General features: G+C 37.6%; 1 protein-coding gene across 1 annotated transcript in view; it reads left to right on the top strand.

Moving 5' to 3' along the window:
- The window catches only part of THADA (THADA armadillo repeat containing), a gene marked incomplete in the record, with an annotated part of 349,766 nt that overhangs the window by 71,961 nt on the left and 250,617 nt on the right, over window positions 1–27,188 (top strand). Inside the window, 1 exon segment of the mRNA XM_072409779.1 lies at window positions 22,705–22,837. Coding sequence (XP_072265880.1) covers window positions 22,705–22,837 — 133 coding nt within the window.

Raw genomic sequence — 27,188 nt, forward strand, 5'->3', positions numbered from 1 at the left:
TCAAAAAATGGTTAACATTGGGCCGAATGGGTACATTCATCAATCTCTATTTGACAGGTGGCGACCATGTTGCCATGCACTTTTCTGGACACTAGGGGGTCTGTTTATAAAACAGTGAATCTGACATTCCCTGAAACATAGACCCCTAGATGTAACGCCTAAGGTTGGTTTGCCACCACTAGTGCTTTCATGGAATTAAATTGGTGCCAATTGTAGATACTTAAAAACATGTGGTCATCATTTTGCATGAGTACTTTAGCGCTTGCATTGCAATTTTTACATTCATTGTTCCTTCACAGCCCAAGTAATCCAAATCAGTCTAGCATGTCCAGCAGCCAAAGATCTCCATTTGAATGTTTAATCTCAGACATGAAATAGCTGTATCTCAAGATTTTGGTAAACTTAACTGCTCTAAAAGTCTCAATGCTAAATCTATAAATGACATGCAAGCTTGCAAAGTTGCCTGCACATATCTCCCAAAAAGCCTCTAACTTGAATAACAGGGCACTATAGTAGGTCACCTTTCACATTGTTAACCAAACCGGGAGATGCAGGATACAGTATTTGAAACTCCACCATCCTTGAGTCCCGCTAAATCGGTGTTGGTATGATGAGAACCCCAGATTTTAGGATTCCCAGAACCCTCAATGAGAAAGCAGAGTGCAGGCAGCTTCAGAAGTTCAGTCCTATTTACTGGTTCATCTTTGATGGTTACACAGCTTGCATATGGAGTGGTTTTAGATAAAACTTCTAAAGCCAGGCTTTAATCCAAACCAGTTTTGCCTATTAGATCAGCAGTTAATGAATACTTGGCTTCCTTACCCCAAGCCCAGATTATTATCAGAAAAAGCTACTCTTTCCACTAAAATGTGGTCATGGTGAAACTACTACAGATAATTATTTGAGGTTATTATAATTGTATTATATTGTGTTCAAGTTCAATACATATGTATTTATTTTAAAAATATAAATGAACCCTTAATGTGAGTCTGGTATTTGCAGATACACAACATCCATAGATGAATTTTAATACATGCCCCATAAGCTGCTGTCACTCACATTATATTTGCTTACATAGGGCTGAGGATCTCTCCCCACCCCATATAAGATTAGTAGATTCCTGGGCAAGTCATTATTGCTGTTTTATGCTTTCCCTTGCCTAGAAGTATTTTTCTTTTTCCTTGGTGAAAAGTATTAAACTAATTTATTTTGCCCTACATAAACTAAGCACAAGTCTGTGATCAAGTGGAGGGATGGACAGGCTTTTATAGGCCGAATTATTTACCTTTTTAAAAAGGTAAATAACATTTTTTTTAATGTTCTACAGTATATTCCTATACCATACATAGATCAACTAGCTAATGATATACAGGCAATCAAAGTCTGTGATTACATACACTTTTTTCACATTTCAAGTAAAAATATCAACTTCAGTTTTTTGAAAAGGTCTCAAGGTCCCGACGCGCTTCGCCCTTAGGCTTCTTCAGGGGAAGATTGAGATTGAAGTTTACCTTGTATAATAAAGATTTATAGTCACAGTGATACAGAGTTGATATAAACATCTGCAAGACTTCCACGCCAAATGATCCCAATGAGGGAAAAAGGGGATTTGATTCGGGTGAACACATTTGGATCAGTTTCAGGTGAAAGTAGACAACAGGCACAAGTCTTCTTTAACGTGGAACTAAACCTTGCTATGCTATACTTACCTGTCCCTGTTCCATCTCTGGGCACCACGATCTTCTTCCTTTTCAAATTCTGATCTTCGGCAATCTTCATTGGCCAGGAAAGGATGAAGTAACCCCTGCACAGGCGTGTGGCATTGCATTCAATTCAAGCAACTGCATGGGAAGCTGAGATTGCCAGGTATCTGGATTCTGAAAGCTCCATGGACCAGTCAGGCAGGAAAGAATGCTTTTACGGAAGGGACATGGCCTGTTCCTTTCTGCAATAAAGCCCTGTCTTATCACAATTGTTCAAAAAAGTTTAACTTTAAATATTAAATATTTCAGAGGGCAAAATGGTTGGTATTCATGTATGCCTGAGTAATAAATAACAATGTAGTAAGTCATTTGAAGAAATCCTTCCTAAACATCCCTTTACTTAAGTGAGGTTTTAGAATAGCAAGCTCCCATTCTCCTTTGTATCTTATGATTTTCCCCCACATTGGTAGTGATCTAGTGCCTGCCAAGGCTGTAGAGAAGAGTCTACCTGCAGTTACTTCTTATTACCTGGTGCACAGACACAGTTAGAGGAGAAAAAAGGCCTTTTATAATGCACCTTTTTGGTTTAAAGACAATTAAATAGTGTGGGTGCGTGTCATATAAAACATGGGATGCACTGGGTAAATGTGAAGTGGCTTGTGTTTTGGTAGGTGGGTAGATAACTGAATGGGCATTTTTGTTTTAACCACATATAACAAGATACTGTACAAGCCTTACAAAAGTTTTCCAAGTTAAAAGACTGAGGGAAGCACAAGACCTTGTAAGTGTTACTAAACTTCAGCAAAGGAAACGTGTCCTCTGCCCTGCCAGATAGAGCTGCATGTCCAATCCGTTTAAAACTTAGAGCTTACAAAAAAACAAATCCTAATGTGTGTTTACCGGTTTGTTGTAAGTTTAGCCTAATTTAGGTAGTTCAACAACCCATTGCAACCGATTTGCAACCTTTACAAAGAACCCTTACATCAGATCAAAGCATGTAGTTCAATAGTTGCTATAGTTTTAAGCATTGTGCATATGCTTCTTCTTTTCACCAAATAAGCTTCTGATTGTGTTTTGCTGCATCTGGATATTAAGGCTGTGAAAAGAGTGCTCTATTTTTACTGTTGGCCTGCTTGAACTAGAGTAGTCCCCGGAGCTTCATCAATCAGTCTTACAATTCTAGGAAATCACATGTTTGATTTTTCCTTTTTTTCCCCCTGCAGTCACTAAAAACTGGAGAAAAACAAGCCTGTTTCAGGCTAAGGCTTGACTTGCCCTTAATGTCCTATAAATCTGCACGTATGTCTGAAGAAGGGGCACTTGAGTAGAGAGGGAAGGAAATCTTTGTCTTCTGCTTCTCACGTGTGATGCACAACGCAGGAAAAGATACACATTTCCTGATTTTTGTGTGGCAGGATTCCGACGTGCAAATCATTAAGCCTGTACCCAAGCTTCTATGAATTTGCTGAAAATGGCAGTGCAAACCTATGATGTGGGTTTTGTGCTTCCCTCGAACACTTTAGGGATGTTGTTAATGTTGATTTACAGCTACAAGTTGTACACTTGTTAATCTTTGGAATGAACGTTTAAAGGGAAGCATGATAGAAACTTGAACTAATGGCCTTGACTTTTGATCTTAGTGCAAGACATTAGGCCAAAAAATTATCAAATTGTTTTTAAGTGATTTTGAATTTTACTATTTTTATCTTTTTTTAAGTTTGAGTGCAGTGATCTATAGTGTTCATGTGCCTATAAAGTGTCTGTTGAGGAGAACAATAACCTCATCAGTCTTTTTCTGGTTATTAATTCTGAAGTCCCACGCTAGAGGTGACCAATTCTTATTGCTTAGCTGCAGAAGAAAAATAAAAAATAGAAAATAAAAACAGGTCATCAACTTGGCTGCTATCTAGCTGTGCTGTGTAAACCTCATAATCACTGTTATTTTGCATGCCAGTTACCCACCGTATGTATCACAGACTCTTTAAAACCAGTCTGTTGTGTGTACATTAGTAAATCGGCCTAGCAGTGGGTGCAACTTCTCTATAAGCTTTGGGTGGCTTACAGGAGAAAGAGACCTTAGGTGAACCTGTGTGGTGGTGACTTTCCTTTACAATCAGAGAACAAGGTCACATATCAAAGATTCTAAAATTTGTTGCTACCATCCTGATTTTCGACTAAAATGTAGCACCGGCAATGGTGAATGAATATAAAGAACAAAGGCATATACTTCTGTACAATATATGTATTTTTTTGTTGGAGGTTAACTTAAAATACAATCTAGTGTAACACATTATTTGTATCCTCTAATGTTGAAATTAATCTGCCCTTTATGCACATTTAGAGACATTTATATGGTTTAGGACTAGTTCCTGCTTGCGGTCTACTTAGCAATCTCAAAGATTTATTTAGAAATGAAACAGGTCAACAATTAGGAGTGCCAGACGTGTTGGGACGTCAGTCTCTTAAATGTTTCTTCTCATTTACATCTCTTTGTCCCTGCGCCAAGTGTTGTTCCCCAGTGGTGATGTTACACATAGAGACATGTTCCTGCTCATTAAATTGTTTTAACGGTGCAATATAATTTACCACCTTTTAACAAAGACAAGAATAAAATACAGATTTGAGTAACAATTAAAGTAACAGTTGCCATTTATAGAAGATTGGAAACCCAGTACTTGTTTTTTTGTTTTAAATTAAGATTCAGAAAGTTTAGTATTTTCTCTCTGGTAGATTATATACACCAATGATTTTTCCATTACTCACGTAAAAAATATCTTTAGGTTTGACTGCTGCTTGTAACTATAATAGTTTTTGTATGTGATTTATTGTCTACAGGTCTACTCTATAACTATAGATTGAAGAGTTTACATTATTTTGTATCATTCGTTTTGGCTTTGTCTTTGTGGCCTAACGCAAACCATAACTTTTGCTTGTTTAGGGCAAAGCAACAGATTTGCTTAAATCCCCCCATTTCTTTAGCATATTTTTTACCTTTATTTTGCCCCCTCTGCTTCTCTAATCAGCATCTGTAGCTGAAAGAAACAGTTCATACTTTTTAATATGGAAAAACATTATTGGCCCATAGTTCTGTGCAACCTATAGAGGACTTTCCCTTTACTCTGGAACAGACATATAGGACACAATTCAAGTTAACATGATGCTTAGTCTTGCATTCTCAAAGCATAGATTATCACTTTTTATATAACAATATTATTATTGTTGAGTTAGATCTTACACTTGTTTTTTTTTGGGTGGAGAATCCAGAAATGACCCAAGTTTTTTTTACAATAGTAAATAGCTAGTTTTTACAATAGTTTTTACTGATACCGTCCTTCTATGACCTTCAAATCTTGGTGGAATTGTTCACCTTGCTCATCACTGACTGCACCAAGGTTTTGCGGGAAGTTAGAAAGATGGCTATGCAAAAAATGCACCTTGATGCTCATATTGCAACCAAGCATTTTGTAGCTCTCCAAGAATTTGAACAATTTCTGTGTAATTATTTACTAGTGTGTTTCCAAGAAATTCCTTGACAATGGCTTTGAATGATAACCAAGCATTCTTTTGGACTTCTGACATTGTCCTGATGAAATATTCATCTTTGATGAGCTGCTGAATCTGTGGACCATCAAACACACTGGCCTTTATTTTTTCAAATGATAGGCTAGAAAAATGCCAAAATGAGATATTTGTCTCCTTCAGTTGGCAAACCTTTAACAAACTGCTTCATCAGACCCAGTTTCATGTGCAGAGGCAGGAATATAATATTCTTTCTATCATTAGGTGGCTCATGTAGAATGTATAGATCACCTGGTTTAGGGCAGATCTTTGAGGTCAATTCCTTTCCACCCAATGCCTCTCACAAGGTCAGCTGTCCCACATGCACAGATAACAGGGATACTTGGTGTATTTTAAGGTCAACACAGATGACCCAATTGTGTTGGTGATATTGCAACAACTCAATGACTCTCTTTATGTCTGCATATTCTTCACAAAGAGAAACTGAATGGCCAATTGGGACTGACCCAAATATATTGCCATTGTGAAGGAGGACACACTTTAAGCTCCGCTTTGAGCTATTGATAGTCGCCATTCAGTTGAGTTATAGATTGGAATTCCTCCATTAAACTAGGTAAGTTACTGTCAGTTCTAAAATACTGCAGAAATGCAATTTCTCTGGCTCGAAAGTATGATACCTTTGTTCCTTTTTTAAGTAAGTTTTTCTCACGCAGTCTTGATGCTAGGAGTTCTGAAGCCTTCTTCGATAGTCCCAAATTATGTGCTAAATCACTCAACTCATGCTGATCAAATCCCTTACGAACAGAGTCCTCTTCGATTTCAAACTCTTCATCATTGTTGTCACCTTGTTCATCACCATGATATGTTCTTCAAGAGAGGGTAGTGTAACGAAAACTGGCACTGGGATTTCATCTGAATGAGCCACTGGGCGTAGAGCTGATGGTAGAATAGGATACTCTGTTACATTTATTTTTCTTGTTATATCCTGAATTTTTCACTATACAAAAGTAACAGTCACTGAAATGATCTCCTGGCTCACGCCAAACCATAGGTATACCAAATGGCATCTTATCACGTGTTCCCTTTGTCCACATTTGTTAACCCTGGACACACTGTTTGCACACCTTATGAGGGGTCCAAGACTTATCTTAATCACTGAGTTTAACTTTAAAATATGCCAAATAGGCTTGCTCTACAAATGTGTTGCTGATCACCCTTTGACTGTGAATGGTGAAACTGCCACAGATATAACAAAATGAATCAGGGTTGTTTAGGCACTTACGACGAGAAACAGAAGAGCCAGACATGATCTGAAAGAAAGGAAATACGTGTTTAAGTAAAATAATACATTTTGCTTATGCACTACGTAGAGCAGCGCACAACCTCTGACAACACTGTCTTACGTGTAAATTAATAGCTTATATAAATCCACGCTACAGTAATCGCATTATTATAAGCGGAGAAAAAAACCTGACATGATAGAAGAAAACTAACCGCACTTTCAGAATCAGCATACCTATTTTAGTGTAAATAGGCTTAAAAATTGAAGTCAACAAATAATTTGTTTAAAATTGTTACCCAGAGCATGCACTGTTTTACTAATGCTGCTTTGAATTACACAGTGTTGTCATTCTGACACTGGGGACTTGCTTAAAGGACCTCCATCATTGGCTTCTTAGTAGGCTAAGCTCCAAAGTATTATACCTTTGTGACAATGCTGCGTTTCTTAAGCAGAAAAAGTATGGTCACCAATGGGATGTGCTATCTTGTTAGCAGACACAATAATTTTGTGTAAGTGTTGCACTGTCAGTATTGGGTGGAATGTCAGAACCCAACTCTGCAGGACATCATTCTCTCTAAAAGGGAACATCAGCCAATAGGTGAAGACATGGAGCACAGCCATGTAGCCCCTAAAGCTAATGAGTAACTCTGTTCTTCATCCTTTTTATTATTTTCAGAACTAGTATTCAACAGAAACAGGTGAAGAATTAATATTAAGCAATTTAAAGTGATAATAGGTGTTTTATGTCAGAAACTGTTCTTTTGGTTATCACCCCATGTTTACCCCTCGTATTTTAGTATGTATTTCTCCTCATGTTGTTCCTACATATTTCTAACCTCACCTGTTCTAATTAAAACAATAAAAACCTTAAAAATGTGGTCATAGGATTTTAACATGGTAATCAAAAAAACTAAAAAAACTAAAACCAATGTGTCTTTCTGCTTTATTCTAAAGTCATCAGCATTCGTTGTACTTTTGTGCATACTTTAACATGTGTATCTATCTATGTTACACCCTTACATGTTCTATATTCAACTTTGCCCTTAATAGTTTACAGCAATTCTCTGAAAACAGCTTAGAGTAAGTGCTTTTGCTGCACCCTCTTCATTGCTGCTTGGCTGTACTCTGCCAGTAAAAATAATTGCCATCCTCTGTGACCTCCTTTAAAATAGAACACTTTGGTCAGGGCACGGATGGATATTTCAGCTGCGTGGAAGCTCATAACATTTAAACATTTTCCATGCTCTTTAATTCATTTGGGGAGGAGCACTTGCCTAAAGAAGTGACTTTAATGCCAGACCGCAAGTGTAGCTGCCTGTGCCAAAGTGGAGGGAGTTGTCTGCTCGGTGTGAACAGCCAACACCCAGCTCTTCAAAACTGTTGCTGCATGAATTAGAGCTGAGCCCTACACTACAGAAAGGCCCCGTTTCTCTAAAGCACTTGATGAACTACAAGTTCCAACGTGTCTGTCTTCCTTCTTGGCAACTGGTTGCATAACTCTGGTGTAGAGTAAGGCTGCACGTATACATCTTCCATGTGCAACCTCATAAATGCTAATTCTTGAAAAATTTTTGAATAGCTGTGATTTCTTCTAATTAACGTGATCCCTTTGTTTCCACACGTTTTGCAGCACTTGATTTTTTTTGTGAGACTAACTTGGATTTTTATAGTGCTCAGAGTTCACTGCTTGACTTTAGCAGGTTAGTTATATTAGCTTGACATATATGTTTAAAAGTTTGGCTTAATGAAATAAAAAATCCTATGGCGAAATAATGTGGCAACTTAGTTTGCAGTGGTAGACAAATAGTCACCAAAGTGCTCGAACACTAGTTTATAGGGCCTTTCAATTATGATAAAAAGAGAAAGCTGTGTTTGTACTGCAAATCAGTCTGCCAACCATGTCTCCTTCTCTTGATGCCAAGGAGTGAATGAGCCCTATTAATTATTATTATTATTATTACACAGTATTTATATAGCACCAAAATAATATGTAGCGCTGTAGTCATGTCACTAGCTGTCCCTCAAAGGAGCTCACAACCTAATGTCCCTACCATAGTCAGATGTCTTTAATGCAGTCTAAGGTCTATTTTGGGGGAAGCTGATTAACCTAACCATGTTTTTGGGATGTAGGAGGAAACAGGAATACCCGGAGGAAACTCATGCGGAGAACCTGCAAACTCCATCCAGATAGTGTCCCGGATGGGATTCCAACCTGGGACCTAGGGCTTCAAAGGCCAACCTCTGAGCCACCGTGCTGCTCAGGACAAAGTGTGTGTTGTTTGCAGAATTACCAGGTGAAAATTAAGAAGAAAAAAAAGCCTGGCTAAAAAAATGTAGCCACTTTGTTTTGAGATTGGTATGCTTCAGTATAATAAGTTTTGCTTTTGGGTTTCAGATAAGCCTAAAAAATAACACAATGAATGGTTTGATAACTTTAATTTTAGTGCCATGTAAATGTCAGTGCAGCTGAATTTAAGTTAAGTGTGAAACAAGTCAAAGAGCACCAGTGCTTGCATCGCTGCAAAAAAAGAAGGGCAAAGCAAGAGTGATTGACACTAATTATAACTGTGGTCTGTCCTGCAAAGAGACTTGTGCTGGGTGGAGCTGCAGGTGTTTAGACAACTCTTAAAAGGTGAAACAAAGTTTAAGTTATAGCAGACAAATATTACAGCGCCAAAACTTTTTTTGTTTGTGTTTTTTATTTTGAATAGAGTAGGTTAGAATCCCAGTCTTTTTTTTTATTGTGTCCTGTTGGAAAGATTTCCATTTGTGTTTTGAAGGTGCAGCAGAAAGTGCGTGGAAGACTTTAATTAATTGTAAATTTCCATCCTAGACAGTTATCACGACAAAAGGGTCCTCATTGGAAAATATATATACCCCATACCTTTTGTTCTGGTAACAGTGATGGGAACACAGACTGCATTCAAAGCTTGACAGATTTCCGATCCTTTTAGGTTTACATGAAACTAAGAGTAAAAGCGATCTTCGGCCATGATCTGTAGTGACAAGACTAGCTCCTGCTTCTTGTGCAGCTGACCCACTAAATGTAAAGGCAATTTATAAATGTCTCCAAAGCAATTTTCCCCATGTTTTGTCTCCTAAAATGCTGCAAATGCGGAAAAATACCTGTTGATGCCGCCTCATTATCCAAGTCTTGAAGCAGTTCCCAGAAGTGCTGAGCATTTACTGAAAACTTTGCCTTCACTCTGTGGTCCAACTCATGCCAAACCATCTCTGTTGGGTTTAGGTATAGGAAAGGCAGGTTATCTGATGCATCACTCAATCACTCGCTTTCTTGGTAAATTACCCTTGCATAGCTTGTGGGTGTGTTTGCAGTCATTAATTTTCTTGTTGATAAACAATCCATGTTCCACGTACGTGCAAACCAGATGACCACCTCTTGAAGCTGATTGAGAGAATGCTAAGGTGTGCAAAGCTGTTATCAAAGCATATTCTGGCTTGTTTTGTTAAAAATATTAATGTTGCTGCAGAATGCTGTGGTAGCCATGATTTGTAAGTGTGCGTTGAATTTTGAATAAATTGCCAATGATATCACTAGAAAAGCATTCCTTGCTTCATGGTGAGAACCAAACCTGTAGAAACCAGGTGTAAACAGATTTGGAGTCATTAAACCAAAGTACAGATTTCCACTGGTCTAATGTTCATTCCTTGTTTTCAGAAGGAATTCTCTTCTTCTTCCTCAGTAGTGGCTTCTTTTCAGCCATTCAACCGTGAATGTCTGGGTCACGCAGTGGCTATTTCAACAGTTGATGTTGAGATATGTCTTTGTAAATCATTAATTTGGGCTCCAATCTGGGGTGCTGGTAATTTTTGATTTCTGAGGCTGGTAACTGTAACAAACGTATCTTCCATTGTGATAGAAGGTAACTGCTCCGAAGCCTTACTTGCACTTTTTGTTACTTCTGTTAACAGTAGGTGACAAGGATAGTAGCTAAACATTTGATGCAATGACCCCACTATGTTAATCAAACTCATATTCAGCACTAGAAGTATACTGGAAGTAAAGATGGGATGCTGTCTTTCCTAACATTACTTTAATCCCAACCCACCTTTGGTCTCGGCCAACTGCCCCTATTTACCATTATGTAAATCACAAAAACAGTCCTCAACGTTTTTCTGGTCCTCATCGGTCTTACACAGATTTCTTCACAATGTTACTATTAATTATTTTATTGATCAACCTTTTCCCATCCACTGGCTGTTATTCAGCACTGCATTGTACATCTTCTGTGTGTACCTGACCCTTATTAGTGGTCTTGAAAGTGAAAACTGCTTCTGATAGACAGGTTTATTTTATCATGCCCTTTTAATTACTTCTATTTTTTAATGTCTTGGGGTATTACTTGTGGACTTGTTTAGATTGTGTTTGTGCTCAGTGCTTATTCTGATCTTCAGTCTGCCTTTGCATCATTTACCTTTCTGAAACCTGGACTCTGTGCTTGATCTGGCTAGTAGCTTTCTCACCTTGCTCGTGTTTCATGTGTCGGAGAACGTTTTATTCTCTGCCTGTTGTTTTGCCTATTGGTTGTTCCCTCTGGCAACAAAGATGGCACTGGAAAACCAGAATGTGCAATAAAACTGATATTAGCAGTTACATTGAGGTAATCTAGCAATATACTTTTAAAAAGAATAAAAGTGTTCTCGGTCTGTGTTTGTCCCTCCTTTAAGTTATTCTTTGATGACTTTATTTTGAAGCAGGCTGAGGCCTGTGCCACAACTGAACCTCCTGCCCTCATAAGTACGGCTGTGGTATTCCAACAGCCCAGCCTTTCTCAAATTTATTAAACATTCAATACTTCAGGAAAGAGCCAAATAGTTTCCAGAGAGCACATCCTACCCTCTGCGTAGGCAGTTCTGAACGAGAAATATCTGAGGGTTATTTGAAAATAAAGCTGCTACAGCTGGGGGTTCTTTAATTCCCTTCAGTCATAGCAGCCGCCCACCTCTCGCTTTCTCCCTTCAGAAGTTAGAACTCGCTAATGAGCAGGCCTAACATTTAAACAAAACATTCTTGCTTTAGGACGCTCCAAATTTAACCAAATAAAAACAAGGCAGAGAGGAAAAATATTTTCCAATAGTCTGCAAGCTAAGACTTTACTACTTGAAAGGCCAATAATTTTATTGGCCAATAACCATATAAAAAGGGAAATATAGTAAGGGTGAAAAGGGCTTTATAACAAGTGTCTGTTTCTCCTCATAAGATCGATGTCAAACGGGCCCTGTGTACTTGTCAGGCATATTAACAAAACTGAGAGCAAATGTTGGGCAATTGCCTTCAGCAATCAGTTGGATAGTGTTTCAGGTAAGGCACAACATTCAATAGAGTGGTAGGGGTAACAATTCGAACTTGCTTAACACTCTGTTATTACCTTAAAAAAATCACAGTGACATCTTTACTGTGGTTCAAACTACACCGTGATGAAACTATTGGGTGGATGAATACAAGACCAGTCACCCTTCATAAGGAGAGAGAATAATAGTGACTGGTCTGAATACAGAAAACTCCTGGACAAAGTAAATGTTTCAAACATGATTACAATCATATGTTTGCAGTATTTTAGCATGTAATGATTTTGTTCTAACATGAGGTCCTTTGGAACAGTGGAAACATCTTTTTTCTTTTTTGATCACCTTTCAACTGCATAAAAAGGAAGAGGGAAACGTACCCTATGGTGACAATGTCAGCAATATTGAGGTACCAACTTTTTAACCATCTCAAAAAACTCTGGATTTACATTTCATTTAGTTGAAAATAGTTTGGAGACTCGTTCCAGTATCGAATATCGAACTTGAACTACAAAAAAACAAAACAAAACAAAAAAATAAACAAATTGCATAAAAAGAGTAAGGCTGCCCATGGTCAAACTTCTTCACGGCTGGTATTATTTATAAGGCAATTACCCAATAAAAGCAGCATGTGCAGCCACTACTAGAACCATGTTATCTCAGGGAGGGTGGAGGTACAGATTTAGAACACTAAGACTATGGGTAGGTTTTCTAAGCTGCCCAGCTAGTATTCTCCCAGAATTTTCTGCTGACTGTAATCTGTCTGCTAGCATGGGTAAAATATTGTCACTGAAAATGGCTGGGTCGGGAGATGGTAATTAACTTATTTTATATAGCCTCAACATTTTACACATCGCTTTACAAAGTCCATTCATATCACTTGCTGTCCTTTAAGGGGCTTACAGTCCTATTTGTCTACCATAGTCATATGTCATTAACACAGTCCAAGGCCAATTTGGGGGGAAGCCAATTAACGTATCTTCATGCTTTTTTTTTTTTTTTTTGTGAGAGGAAACCCACACAAACATGGGGAGCACATGCAAACGCCATGCAAATAGTGTTCTGGCGGAGATTCAAACCTGGGACCTAGCACTGCAAAGGCCAGAATGCTTACCTCTGAGGCGCCATGTTGCCAAGTTTCAAGTCAGTGCCGATAAAGGAGGTAATTTATTGAAATGCGTGAAACTCAGATTCTTTACACATTCTTTGGTTACAATGTGATATGCCAAATTTCCATTAAAAAAAAAAAAAAAAAAAAAAAACATTTGGCAGATACTATGTGCCAACAGCAAGTAATGTTGAACTGTGAGGTCTCATGATGATACTATTTTTTTTTAACATACAGATGTAAAGATTTTCAGGCATTCAAATACCTGTGTCATTGTATTTATCTGTCGTTTGCAACTGTTTTTTGTACAGTGCTGCGTAATATGTTGGAGCTTTGTAAAAGAAAAAAAAAAAGGTTCATAATAATTAATTAAAAGCGATGCAAGTCAGTCAAGACTGACTCATTGTTTTTGTCTATGGATAGCATAAGCTTGTCTCTATTCTGTATCCAAAGTATTGTGTATAATTCATAGCCTTAGTCTTAAAATTTCACTAACCTGTACCGGTGGAAAGCCCTTGATCCCTCCACAAACTGAGCTCAGTGAATGAAACAACAAGCGCGGCCATCTTCTTTCTTCTTTTCATGGGTTCTTCTTCACATCACCCGAGCTCGCGCTGTGCAGGCAGAAGATTGGGTGACGTGTCATCCTGCAAATGTAATAAAAAAAGGAAATGCCTATCTCACTACACATGTGTAAGATTAAGCACTTTTTTTCCATTATAGGAAAACCTCTGATGATACATGCCCAGTCTCAGGCATGCATAGAAGGAATAGCTCACAGCCTTCTGGGATATGTGACGCAAAAATTCCAGGGGGTTGCAGGTTTCCTTTTTTATAGAAGAGGACCTCCGTGAACAAGCAGCCCTTTTACAAAATATTTAAAAAATTGTGATAGGTCCGCTTTAGAGGGCAATAGAGGCAATGCCAACACTGATCTTAGAGAAGTATCCCATAAACTACAGGCCTGGGGTGTTTTCTAGGGTGTATGCTATCAAAACCAGCAATAATGAGTAGGCAGTTTATCTCTGGCATAGAGAAGGTGGCAGCTGCCCAACATGTGGTCCTCATAGTCCTGGATGTCTATGTGTTATGATTTTTAACTGATTTGTACTTGGCAATGTCATAACATACTCTTTTCTGTTTACAGAATTGTGTTTCCTTCACTCTTTCACAAGCTTTCTTTGCTGACCTGTGTCTTCAAACACTTTTAGCATGGAGAAAGGAGGGGGGTGTCTGACCAGCTCTGTTGGTTATGGAGTGCCCTGGGCAGTGAAACTCTGGTACCTGTTCAACTGCAGTCATGCTTAGACACTCTGCACAAAAGCCATAACATAAAAATGCAGATAACACTGGTAAAATGGAGGTTGCTAGTGCAATGTCTGTCTGAATCAGTATCCATTTATGGGACTTAAGTTGGGCTTTAAATGTCATTCTGACAAATGTCGGTCAAATACTCTATGCAGCGCCGTCCATAGCTTTGCAACGTGGGAATGTTTCCAAGACGCCTCATGTTTATGTCATTAGCCGATGGAACATTAAACATCTCTTCTTGAAAATCCTTCTTTTTTGGCTCTACCATACCCTCATTTTAGTACTTTATATTTATTTTCCCTTTTTTTTTAATGGCACTTGGCCATCTTATAAAATACCCTTACCATTTAATTTCTACCTATATATTTTTTTTGCTTTAACATTGCAGAAAAATACATTTTGGCAAGACATCAGATTTTAAAGTAAGTCAGACTGTAGGCAATGAAAAAGCTCCTTGTTTTGTGATCTACTGGGACATTTTTTCATGTTTCCTTTGTATGGTTTAAGTACTGTGATTAAAGGAAGCAGTAACCTAAGGAATAGGACTTAGGCTTGCAATATAGCTTGGAAATGCAGAACTTACACTATATCTTCCAGCTGCCAGGCTTTTATTTCTCAACTGTGTTGGAAGGATACACACATTGCAAAACTGTGAGCAAATATCAGAAAAGTTCTCCTTATACTCTGTTCAGAGCTGAAATATTTTTATTTTTTGCTTTTTTGCCTTGATTTATTACCTAAATCTTTTTACAGCAAAGAACGCAGCAAAGAAATGAGGGAAAACTACCAAACTGTACTTTTTTTATGAATTTAAAGATCAATAGCTATTGATTGCTTCCTTAAATGACATGCAGGTTGTAAAAACCTATACTTTTTCACCTGTACCAGCATACCAAATTAAACTGAACACTTGGTTCAACATATCACATAACTATAATTAGGTAAATCCTAAACATTTAAACCAAATGATGAGCAAGCACTATGATAAAACATATTGGAGGTTTATTTTCATCATCTTAAAACTCAAATACTTCATACAATCCATTACTAGTTCTCTTTATCAAAAGGCATAATCTGTATCTAATTGTCAATATGCAGTTTTGTTAATAGTTGAATCCATATATGGCGTGACACGTGGTAGGCTATGACTATCCATTTCGTAGATTTCCTCAGGATATTACTAAGGTTGATAAGTTTATAGCAACACGTTTATAAACAGGTTTGATTAGTCACATTGCCATACTTATTATATATCCATCATAACTTAGCATATCAAATTTTTTACATTTATACTTGCCAACTATGTTTGATGCCTATATACCCAATAATATTCAAGGCTGGGGAAGGCGACCCAGCAACTTCGAGGAACCATTCACATCACCAAAATCCCTGACCTATATGGGTGTTCTTACCTGTGTAAATGAATTGACATTATAATTGTGTTTATATCCATAAATTCCCTTTAGGATTATTCAAATATTGTATGTTTCCCATTAATTACTCACTTAGCCTCTGTGTTAACCGCATAAAAGGAGTTTCAGTAATGCCTGTTGGATCTTTAAAAAGAGAATTCTTATATACCTTTGTAAACAACATTTTGGAAGCCAAGAACTGATTGGAAAAATGATGGATTATTGGTCATACCATGTGTATGCACACATGTCAGTTTTTGTAATATGTGAATTTTAATTCTGGGGTAACTTATCACCGCTTTCAAGGGGTGGTAAAAGTATTATTGTGGAGATATGTTCAAAAGTGGCATCAAATAGAAATTTAGTGCAAATGGTAAGAACCAAGAATAATAGAAATAATTTTAAGTAAATTTGTAGTCACTAAATGTGCCTGTCCATTAAAAAAAATTGTGATTATCACCAAAATAATGCTCATTTTACTATTTAACATAATTGTGCATCTAAATGTCTTTCATTTAGAGTTTACATTCACATTAGTTTCACATTAGTTTTTCCTGTGGTGTATTTAAAGCTTTACTGTTTCTGATTTTTATCGGTAAAAGTTGTATACAAAAGGACTCTGTACCTCTTTGTTTGTATCATCTAAAGCAGCGGTCGCCAACCGGTGGTCTGTGAGAAAATTTTGGTGGTCCGCGGCTCTGGCCGGTGCCCTCCCGAGCGGTGTCCGAAGAGAGACCCCCGCTGGTCTCTCTTAGGTTAATGTTAATGTTGTTGAAGTTAATGTTTTAGATGTTTGCTTTACATGAGATATTGGTGGAGTTTAAGAAAAACTGTCTTGTAATATAGTAGTGTTGCTCTCTTCACTCCTCCAATGATTCACTAATGACTTCCTCACTCATAACCTCATCAAGTGCACGGCTCCAAGAGCTTCTAGAGCTACCCCGACACCCCGGAACTTATTTCCTCATTCTGTTCAGCTTACTCCGACTTTCCACACAAATAAATGAGCCCTTAAACTCTATCTTTTCAAACTCGCCTACCCATCTTTTTCTTTCTCTTTAAACCTCACTTCTTACCTACTGTACCATATCCTCTGTCATATTGTGTCCTACTTCCCCCTTCTCTCAGATGTAAGCTCTTTGGGGCAGGGTCCTCTCCTCTTCCTGTGTCACTATCTGTATCTGTCCATCTCTTGCAACCCCTTTTTAATGTACAGCGCTGACTAATATGTTGGTACTATATAAATACAGTTAAATATTAATTTTAATAATTATAGTTTTGCCTTATGTTTTTTGACCAGAGCATTTTATAACCCCGAATTCAGAATTCTTTTTTTTAGGGATTTTAGTGTAATCATCCATGAAAGGAGACTGCTTGGAATAGAGCCACCATTCTTAACTGAATCTGCTTACATTACTGAAAAATGTTCTCTTGTGATATTTCACACTCCTTCCTCTTCACTGTTTAGAAGATTATCATGCTTTATATTATACAGGTGTGGTTGAAATAGCTTTATTCCAGTTAATGAATTGTAAAACGCTCTATCTGCCACATCCCCTGTTGCTGCAGTCCCTCAGGAGGTGCTCTAACTAAGCTCAAATGAATAAGCAGAGTTTAAGCACGTTCTGGAAAGGCGAGTCCAAGTATTAAAATAAAGAACGAGCTAAGGAAAACTGATTTATATTGGAGAGAAGACTTCAAGCGCTGACTTGCACTGGCAGGGTAGGGCTTAAACACAAAGCTGTCTAAATACACTGACTTGGTTCTGTGGTTTTAACTGTGTAAAGAAAAGTACCGGCCAGGCCTCGGCGTGTGCCCATCATTGGGTTTTCCTGCACACACAATAGTTAAATCGCCAGCTTTGTGTGCAGAAATTGCTGTCTCATCTCGCACACAAGGGACATTCTTTCATCAAGTTCCTTATGTAATCACTAATTTGTTTTTACTGTATTGTGGTTTTTACAAAAGACGATTTCATAGTAACATTTCAGCCTGCAGCAAACTCCAGTGGAATCTGGCGGCTGTGACACAGTCCAAACTTTCTCCTTTGTCTGTTTCCACTTGGCATGTACCAGACCGACTTGTTGTCATAAGCCCTCAACATCAACGCCATCAAGGCCGCTAAAAAGGAAAAGTCTGACATGTCCTAGGGAAAGCGGGCTAATGAAGGCTCCATAGGAACCTTCACTTTCATTGTTCTGCTGAAGATGTTTGAGTATTTAATGATTTGCTGGCAGTTCACTTGGTGTTTGTTGGGTTGCGCATCAGGCTGTTCCTTTTCTTTTGTCTGCACAGGGTGCCAAGCCAAGCGGGGTCAGAGTAAGGAGGGCATTTTTTTTTCTTTTTTTTGTAGTTTGAATTTAAGTTTGATTTTTCATTCATTGGCCAGTTTGATTGTTTTTTTTTTAAGTTAGCTCCGTTTAAAGTGAACCTGTCATTTGTCAAACAAACTTCCATCCAGCATTAAATACTTATTTTTACACTAGACAAAATAAAATATTTACTCTTGGAGAGCTAGGAGGCACTGCTACAATCCAGTACTTCCAGGTGTGCGTGACAGCATGTCTTCCACTGAGAACATGTGTTTCCTTTCCCCACTGTGAAGAACCACAGGTGCCCATCAGGAACACAGTATCTGGAAATGTTAGATTATCATTGTTATTATTACACAGTATTTATATAGTGCCGACATATTACACCATAAGACAGTCCATAGTCATGTCACTAGCTATCTCTCAAAGGGGCTCCAACATATATATAGCACCAACATATGGTTACATTACATGTTGGTGCACAATGTAATGGTAAATTAAGCTCATTAGGATCTACGACAAATTCATGCTCTTTCAGACCTCACATCAGCACAAACACTCTCACCTTTAGAATTCAGATCAGATTTAGGTAATTCACTTTTGGATCAGCTCACATTTTTGCAACTTTAGATCCCATTTGTTACTCCTTCACACGTCCGATAATCCCCAAATCCAGCACAATCTGAAACATGGGTTCTACATGCATACCTGCTGAAGTTGACTTCAAAATACAGGAAAAAGGTTCTTGGGTGGGATTTTTCATGTTGCACACACTGGTATTGGGAGGAGAGCCAGCATCTGAACTGCTGTGATCTCAGGATGTAGATGGACAACAGATTTAAAAGGGCAATCCAGGTTTTGTAATTGAGGCTAGTGAACACATTGCTTTGTCAGACCATGCAGGCATATGCTGTAAGTTGTTGGCCCCTGATTCCCTTGGCTGCTATAATGGAGCTACAGACCTGACAACATCTGAGATATCACAAACCGTTTTACCAATGTGCTAAACTTACAGTGCTGAGAATCCACCACGTTCATGGATTGCCCTGTCATAATATTATGGTGTTGCAAACGTAAAATACAATTTCACTACAAGATTAAGTATTTAACTTTCTTGGATTGATAATAAAATAGATTTTAATGTCACAAAAATCATAATCTTTAGGTGGGGAAAAAAGCTAGAGTTTTTCAAATGATTTATGAATGCCCTGAAAAGTTGAGTAAAGTATTATTTTCCTTCACCCCAAAACCCCTATAGTAAGCTCTTGTTCATCCACTTCAGATGAAAATATTTGATTAGATAGGGACCACCTGTGTACAATTTGAAGTGTCACATGATCCCAAAAAACACACCTATTTTAAGAAGTTAACAGATTTGTAAGATAAAAAATACCATGAAAACAAAGAAGATTTCTACATCAATCAGAATCGAATTATGTAATAAATACTAAAAAATTAGCATCTTTTGTACATCATTATATCTGCTTAAAAAATGCAGAGTATGGCACAACCAAGTATTCCACTAACCCAACCCTTCTCTTCAATTTATGAATGCTACAGCCAGACTTATCCATTCTTCCCACCACTCCTCTTCTGCTGGATCTCCTTGTAGTTATATACACTCAATGATAATTTTTGACGGTTTATTCGAAGACCAACTCGAAAGAATGCCTTTGATAGAGATTCCTCTTGTTGATTCCATTAGAGTTTTCCAAATTTTTATGAAGAAAGTTAGAAGGTTCTTTCACGTTAAAATGTTAATAAATAATGTCAATGTACTTTAAAATTTGCACTGCTGAACACCATCTGGGTGGGTTTTATTTGTGGGACCTGGTTAACTGGTCAGCATTAAGGGCAGTGTGGAAAGGAGAATTCTAGAGGAAAACCTATTTTAGTCTGACATAGACCTGAGATTGAATCAAAGGTTCATCTTGCAGGACAATGACTTAATATATACAGACAAAACTAAAATGGAGTGTTTTTTAAAATAGGAACCAAAATGTCCTGGAATGATGAAATCAGAATCCAGTCATACAGAAGTGCAGTACAGTGCTTGACAATATTATTAAATTATTATTATTAAACAATATATAGCGCCAACATATTACGCAGTGCTGTACAATAAAAAGAAGCTGTAAATGACAGACACTGCTGTTCCCAAATGGTCCTTTTTCAACAACTTTTTTTCTGTCAATTTTTGAAGAAACACTGTTACAGACTGTATGATCAAGTGCTGGTGGACACTTTTTGTTTCGAGAATTTCTTCCTCCTTGATAAATGCAAACATTTTTGGTATTCAAAGTTTTAAGTGTATTCTTTATACATTGTATTATAAATCCCAAGTTTATTCTTATTACAAGTTGTAATTTAATAAAATTATAGTGGGGTTCAAGGCAAAGTAGCTGAAGATATACATGTTTATTTAAGACGACTGTAGGACTACCATTAGGAAATCCGGGTTTATTGATGTGTCCAATTGTTTTTCAAATCCTTATATGTATATCATGACTATGCTAGGCTAAGGATGACTTTGGTCTGACTGATGTTTCTTTGCCCTGACTTCTATGCATAAATGCATACATACAAAGGTCTTATTTATTAAACTCTCCCCATATGTGTTCTGGCAATGTAATGCCTAAATGTTTTTGGCATACCACAGTTTAGTATTCGGCTCTGTTACACTGTATTAGGTTACATCCCGCAGGTAAGGTGTACTTGATTAGAATGTAGTAAATATGTATGTATGGAAAAGAGTTACAGAGAATTGTGGATCTTGGAAGGCAATATGTGCAACTCCAGTTACCTATTGGAAGATGTGATCAAAGATAGCGTTATACATGACAGTCCTTTAAAGCAATCATTTGGCTAGGCCATGTAAAATGAATATCATTATGCGATTTCTCTGACCCACCCTTTGCTTTTTCTCTTCCATTTCTAAGAGCAAATGTAATCATGCAGATTTCCTTTCAACAAGTGAAAACTTGTTTTCAATTACTTGGACCTTTAAAACATATTTTAAATCAATTTCACAAGCAGGAAATCAAATTAGCAGTTTTAGAATTGAATTTAAATATATTTTACTGAGCATTCAACCTTTGCACAAGATATTTGTGTTAGGCTGATCACTGCATACTTTGCGGTCATATGGCTGGCGCTAATGCAAAAATCTTTAATTAAACTGATGATGTTTAGAGTTATTCAAGTTTAAGTCTTGAAAAAAAACATTTGTTAAGATAGTCCTCGAAATGTTGCTTGTTGTTTTATCCGGAATAAGGAGATTTCATCTCACTTCCTGTTTTAGTTTTATCTCTTAATACCATGGGGAATGAGAGAAAATCTCCACAGCAGAGAAACTGCTGATGAGGAAGTAGGTCCCAAGTGCTTTTTTTGTTAAATGTTTACCAGTTTCCTTCATTTTTTTGTTATACTGCCACTGTTACACTAAGTTACCCCCCCCCCCCCCAAAAAAAAAAAAAAAAACAACTTGTAGTATCAGTTGATTCTCTGGTTTGTTTGTGTCCTATGTTCTCCTCTCCCTCCAACCATTTAGTTTATTTAGTTATTGGTATTGATATTCAATGTTCTGAGTAGTGCAACATGCTGTGCAATACTGTTTTCATTTATCTACTTTATTATTGCAGCCCTCTAATAAATAATACATTTTAAATGTTTTTATTTGTTGCAATGCAAGCAGTTCAAATGCCAGAGTTTGACTGGTATCAATCTCTAGCAGTTTACTTTGCAGTTTGTATGAACAGTTTAGAGAGGGGGAGGGAGAAGCAGCACAAGATGCCAGTAAGGTAGCATGCTGGGAGGCAAATTTGTGTAAATCGCAGGATTTAAGAGAGACAAATACAAATCCTTTGATGGGTAAAGTGGTTCTCATACAGTATATGTAGTTTATCTTTGTGTTTATCAGTTCATCTTTTACAATTTACACTTATGCATACACTCAAATTTAAAGCAAAAAAAGAAAAAAAAGTCACCAGGAGGTAGAGCTAACTGAAAAAAGAGGCATGCTGTGTCTATTAAGTCGTGGCTCCTGGTGGCTTGCTTCAGCTCTACATTGTACAAAGCATGCCGCACAAAGAGCCAGCCTCCAAAGCTAATGTAACTTCATATTAACTGCATAATCTTATGCCAACATTATCAGTGGTCATTCAATGGCAAAAGACCTTAGTGGAATTGGGGAGCGAAGATGGTTCCTTTGAGGATGGAGTGATGACAGGTCCTGGACCTGTCATCACTGCAGGGTTTGCTGCACATATGGCTAAGTATGTGCCATAATCAGCAAGTAGCTATGTGCTATCTGACAAGAGGTATATGAATCACATATCCGCTGGACAGAATTGCAAATCTTTTAGTAGATGAGACAGTTGAGACATGCATTTCTATCATATCTCTTTGCCTGGAGTTTGTATAGTCTTATTTGAATAATTTAGTCTTAGTCAGCTAATTTAAGACAGTTGGTTGTAATCGGTTTACACTGGATGGAATTGGCATGCAGTAATATTTGTGATAAAAATCTGCAATCCTGCTTGTTTCACAGGGAATTGGATTGTAGTCTGATCAAATACAGCCAGTATTCCTAAAAAATCTGAATGCCTGTGGAACCAAAAATAGGTGTCTGTGAATGGTTTGATTGTTTCAGAATAGCCCCATGTCGTGTGTGTTTGAAGTAGTGTAGCATGGTTTTAATAAAACATACTGCCCCCTCCCGTGACCTCCCTGGCTTGTTTTATTCTTTCAGATGCAAGGAGGAGAGCTTGCGCGGCTTACCACGCCAATGGTTATGCAACGTCTTGGAGGAAATTAAATCTAGTGATCCATCTTCTAGGCTCTGTGCAACCAGGCGCAGTGCTGGAATTCCATTCTACATACAGGTAACTGAGCAAGCTGTGCATGGTTTATTTTATGGTAATGAAACAGCTGTGTCTCCTAAATCCAATATGCAAGAAAACTTATGTCCTTCCCCATATTTCTTACCTAATGAAAACTAGGTTCATATGTTTCGTATTTACTGAATATGAGTGAGAGCAGCTGGGGAAAGATGATCTACTTTTACCTTGGGAAGAATTGATGTAGGCTTAAACTATATGCAAAGTTGCTGAAACTCATAAACGCTAACCAGGTACACTAAGAGAGGAACTGAACTTCTGAAGCTTTGCTCAAAGAAAGGCACTTCTAGTCAACAGTATTGCCTGTGATCCCCATGCCTTGGTCTTTATGTGAAGGTGGTCATCTTGTTGGAACCAGGGTTTTGATTCCTCATAGCAGGGCTTCCAGCAAGGAAACTATGAGCAGTACAATAGTGACATCACTGAAACATTACTATGAGCCAAAGGCAGCAAACCTTAGATCTCACACATGCATACAGGTTATATGGTGACAGACACACTCACAAACCAAGAAGTGCACTGCTTTTAGGAGTAGCTCAACACAAAAGGTAAATTGTTCATGGTACTGTTCAGACACAATTAACAGTGCTAGATGTTCTGTATAACATAGCAAATCTAGACTTTTGGAGTTCATTTTCCCTTTTAATCACATCTCCAAATTTCACCCATGTTGACTAGGTGAGGGTGACATCACAATCTTTCTGACCTGGAAGTATAAATATCCCACATTTTGATTAACAGATTCTCCCCTCAATATTTAGGATTCTCAACATCTCCAGGATCCCGCTGGAAAGATCATGGTGTCACCTTCTGTAAAGAAGTTCTATGGTGAAATAATAATAAAAAATAATTGTAGTGTTTTAATAGGGGGAAATGAGGCTAATGTCAGTGTGATTATGAATATTTTTTAAATCTGCAGCTTTCATTAAATAATCTCTGGTGATCCAGTGATCCATAAAGGTCCTTGTTCAAGTACTTTCTGTTTTAGTGTAAAAGCTTTTTGTCTCCATTCTCCGTTGTTATCCTGTTATGAACTCTATTAGTGAAGACTAATTATTCATGCCAACACAGCTTTATGTTGTTGCTATTAGGAAACTTGCCTTGAGCGATGCCATGCAGCAACTGCAGGAGTACATGTAGACGGGTACTGGGTGCTAAGAAGTTGCATGAGACTGGAAGATTAGATGTATAACAAAGGGTAAAAAGTGAAAAATTAATTCATAAAAATATTTTTACAACAGTAAAGGTCCATAAGTATTTAGATGGAGACGACTTGTTTTCTAATTTTGGTTCTGTACATTACCACAAGTATTTTAAATGAAACAACTCGGATGCAGTTGAACTGCAGACTTTCAGCTTTAATTCAGTGGGTTGAACAAAAAGATTGCATAAATGTGAGGAACTAAAGCCTTTTTTTACACAATCACTTCATTTCAGGGGCTTAAAAGTAATTGGACAATCGACTCAAAGGCTATTTCAAGGGCTGGTGTGGGCAATTCCTTTGTTATGTCATTATCAATTAAGCAGATAAAAGGCCTGGATTTGATTTGGGGGGTGGGGGGTGCTTGTATGTGGAAGATTTTGCTGTGAACAGACAACATGCGGGCAAAGGAGCTCTCCATGCAGATGAAACAAGTCATCCTTAAGCTGCAAAAACAGAAAAAAACCATCTGAGAAAATGCTACAATATTAGGAGTGGTAAAATCTACAGTTTGGTACATCATGAGAAAAAAACAAAGCACTGGTGAACTCAGCAACGCCAAAAGACCAGGAGGTCCAACAGCCAACCAAGTGAACAACACTCTCCAGGAGGTAGGCGTATCGATATCCAAGTCTACCATAAAGAGAAGACTGCATAAAAGTAAATACAGAGGGTGCACTGCAAGAATAGATTCTCAAGAATAGAAAGGCTAGATTGCTAAAAAAAAACTTTGGTAAAAACTTTGCTGAAAAAGAAAAAATCCAAAAAAGCCAGCACAGTTCTGGAAAAACATTCTTTGGGCAGATAAAACCAAGATCAACCTTTACCAGAATGATGGCAAGAAGAAAGAATGGAGAAGGCCAGGAACAGCTCATTATCCAAAGCATAGCACATCATCTGTAAAACAAGGCAGAGGCAGTGTGATGGCTTGGGTGTGCATGGCTACCATGGCACTGGGACACTAGTGTTTATCTATGATGTGACACAGGACAGAAGCAGCCTAATGATTTCTTAGGTGTTCAGAGACATACTGTCTGCTCAAATCCAGCTAAATGCAGTCACATTGATTGGGAGGCGTTTCATAATACAGATGGACAATGACCCAAAACATCCAATGCAACCCAGGAATTTATTAAAGCAAAGAAGTGGAATATTCTTAAATGTCGAAGTCGGTCACCTGATCTGAATCCAATTGAGCATGCATTTCACTTGTAAGACTTGTAAGACTAAACTGAAAGCTGCTGCAGTAAAGGCCTAGCAGAGCATTTAAAAGGAGGAAACCCAGCATCTGGTGATGTCCATGAGTTTAAGACTACAGTCTGTCATTGACAGCAAAGGGTTTTCAACCAAGTATTAGAAATGAACATTTTATTCTCAGCCTTTTAATTTTTCCAATTACTTTTGAGCCCCTGAAAAGTGATTGTGTTAAAAAAAGGCTTTAGTTCCTTACATATGTATGCAATCTTTTTGTTCAACCCATTGCAATTGCAGACTGTATCTGAGTTGTTTCATTTAAACTCAATTGTGGTAATGTACAGAACCAACATTGGAAAAAAGTTTTCTCTGTCCGAATATTTATGGATCTAACTGTAAGACCATTTAATACTCAATAGCACCTTATGGTTTAAAAAATTTCCCTCAAGCTCCTAGCAAAATATTTAAAAAACAGAAACCAAAGCAACTTGATCAACATGTGAAAAAAAACAGGTTACCTGTTGAAGAGTCTTGGTATAACTAATTGTCCATATGGATGGGACTGTGAACAATTAGTGATACCATTTACAGTTAACCAGTTTGTCCTTTTACTTTTTGGTCAAGGGCTTTTGGTTTTTGTGTTTGAAATATTTTAAAGGCAAACCAGTCAAAAATAAAACCTTGATATTCATACATGGAGCAAACCCTACCAAAACAGTTCTTTTAGAACACCAGTACAAATAAGTTTCTTGCAGCACCCAACCAGGTTCAAACCTGCCTTGAGATCCTTCAACAGAACAGGCTCTGGGATGTCTGGTCAACAGGCAGGCAATGAAAGTAATGAAAAATCCAAATTTTTCTGTAAGTGTGAGCACTGTAAATATAAACTTGATACCAACCAGCTATATACAATACTAGGTAAAAAAAAGAAATTGAAATAGCTTCTGTCCTTCGTTTTGGCAACCTCCAGTAAAAAGTGATACATTCATCCACTTCTGATACTCACAACGAGGTAGTGATAAGTATTTAAAGAACATCACGCTCTTGTTTTGTGAGACGCCATTGAGCTTACCATCCTTTCTGCCAGAGATAAAACACAACAGACGTTTGCTTGTGTTAAACAAAGATTTATTGTTTCAGTTATAACATAATTTTCTGGCTGTCAGGCGGAATTCTATCTAAGAGCTTCTTAATTGCTATTCTAGGTACCATAAAAATGGAATTCTTCAAGGTCGAGAGCTTTTCTCTCCACTGCTACCCTTGTTTTGACAACATTTAACAATGATGGTCTAAGTGGGCTTGTAATGTTGCATTTTTTAAAATATCATATGAGCTTCACCCTAATAAACCAAGTTAAAAAATCAGATTATGCTTCAGGGTTTTGTACTTACCTTGACAGCACTGGAGATACTGCGTAAATATTCAATCCCCCACTTTTTTACATGTGCCTACTGTTTGCAATTTTTTCACCGTACTTCACTAATCACATTCTACAAAGTGGAGTGAATTAGTGTATATATGGTGTTTACAGTACAGTCCAAAATTGCCCAATACTGAAATTGGCCATACAACTTTTCCCACAACTAGGCTAAAAATCAATATTTTCCTGATAAAGTGTTTTCTCTCTGATATCAATAGTTTACATGAATTACTGCTGCACAGCACATAATATCAATAAGACTTCAGCAGAAGCTTATTCTCCATCATTTGGGACCAACAAGGCTCTGCTGGTTTTTAAGAAGCAAAATAAGGAAGGGAGGTGCTTCTTTTGGCTGGTGATCATTATTGGTGGGTGGGATTAAATGTCTAATCTATTAGGTGTATATACCCATTTTTTTTTTTTTATTTTAGCCAAAGTACTCTGGTGATGACTTTTGTGTGATGCGATACTTGAATACAATGGTCACCAACCTTTTTGGACCTATGGACCACTAAATTTAT

Source organism: Pyxicephalus adspersus, chromosome 4 (genome assembly GCF_032062135.1).
Source record: "Pyxicephalus adspersus chromosome 4, UCB_Pads_2.0, whole genome shotgun sequence".
NCBI classification, from domain to species: domain Eukaryota; kingdom Metazoa; phylum Chordata; class Amphibia; order Anura; family Pyxicephalidae; genus Pyxicephalus; species Pyxicephalus adspersus.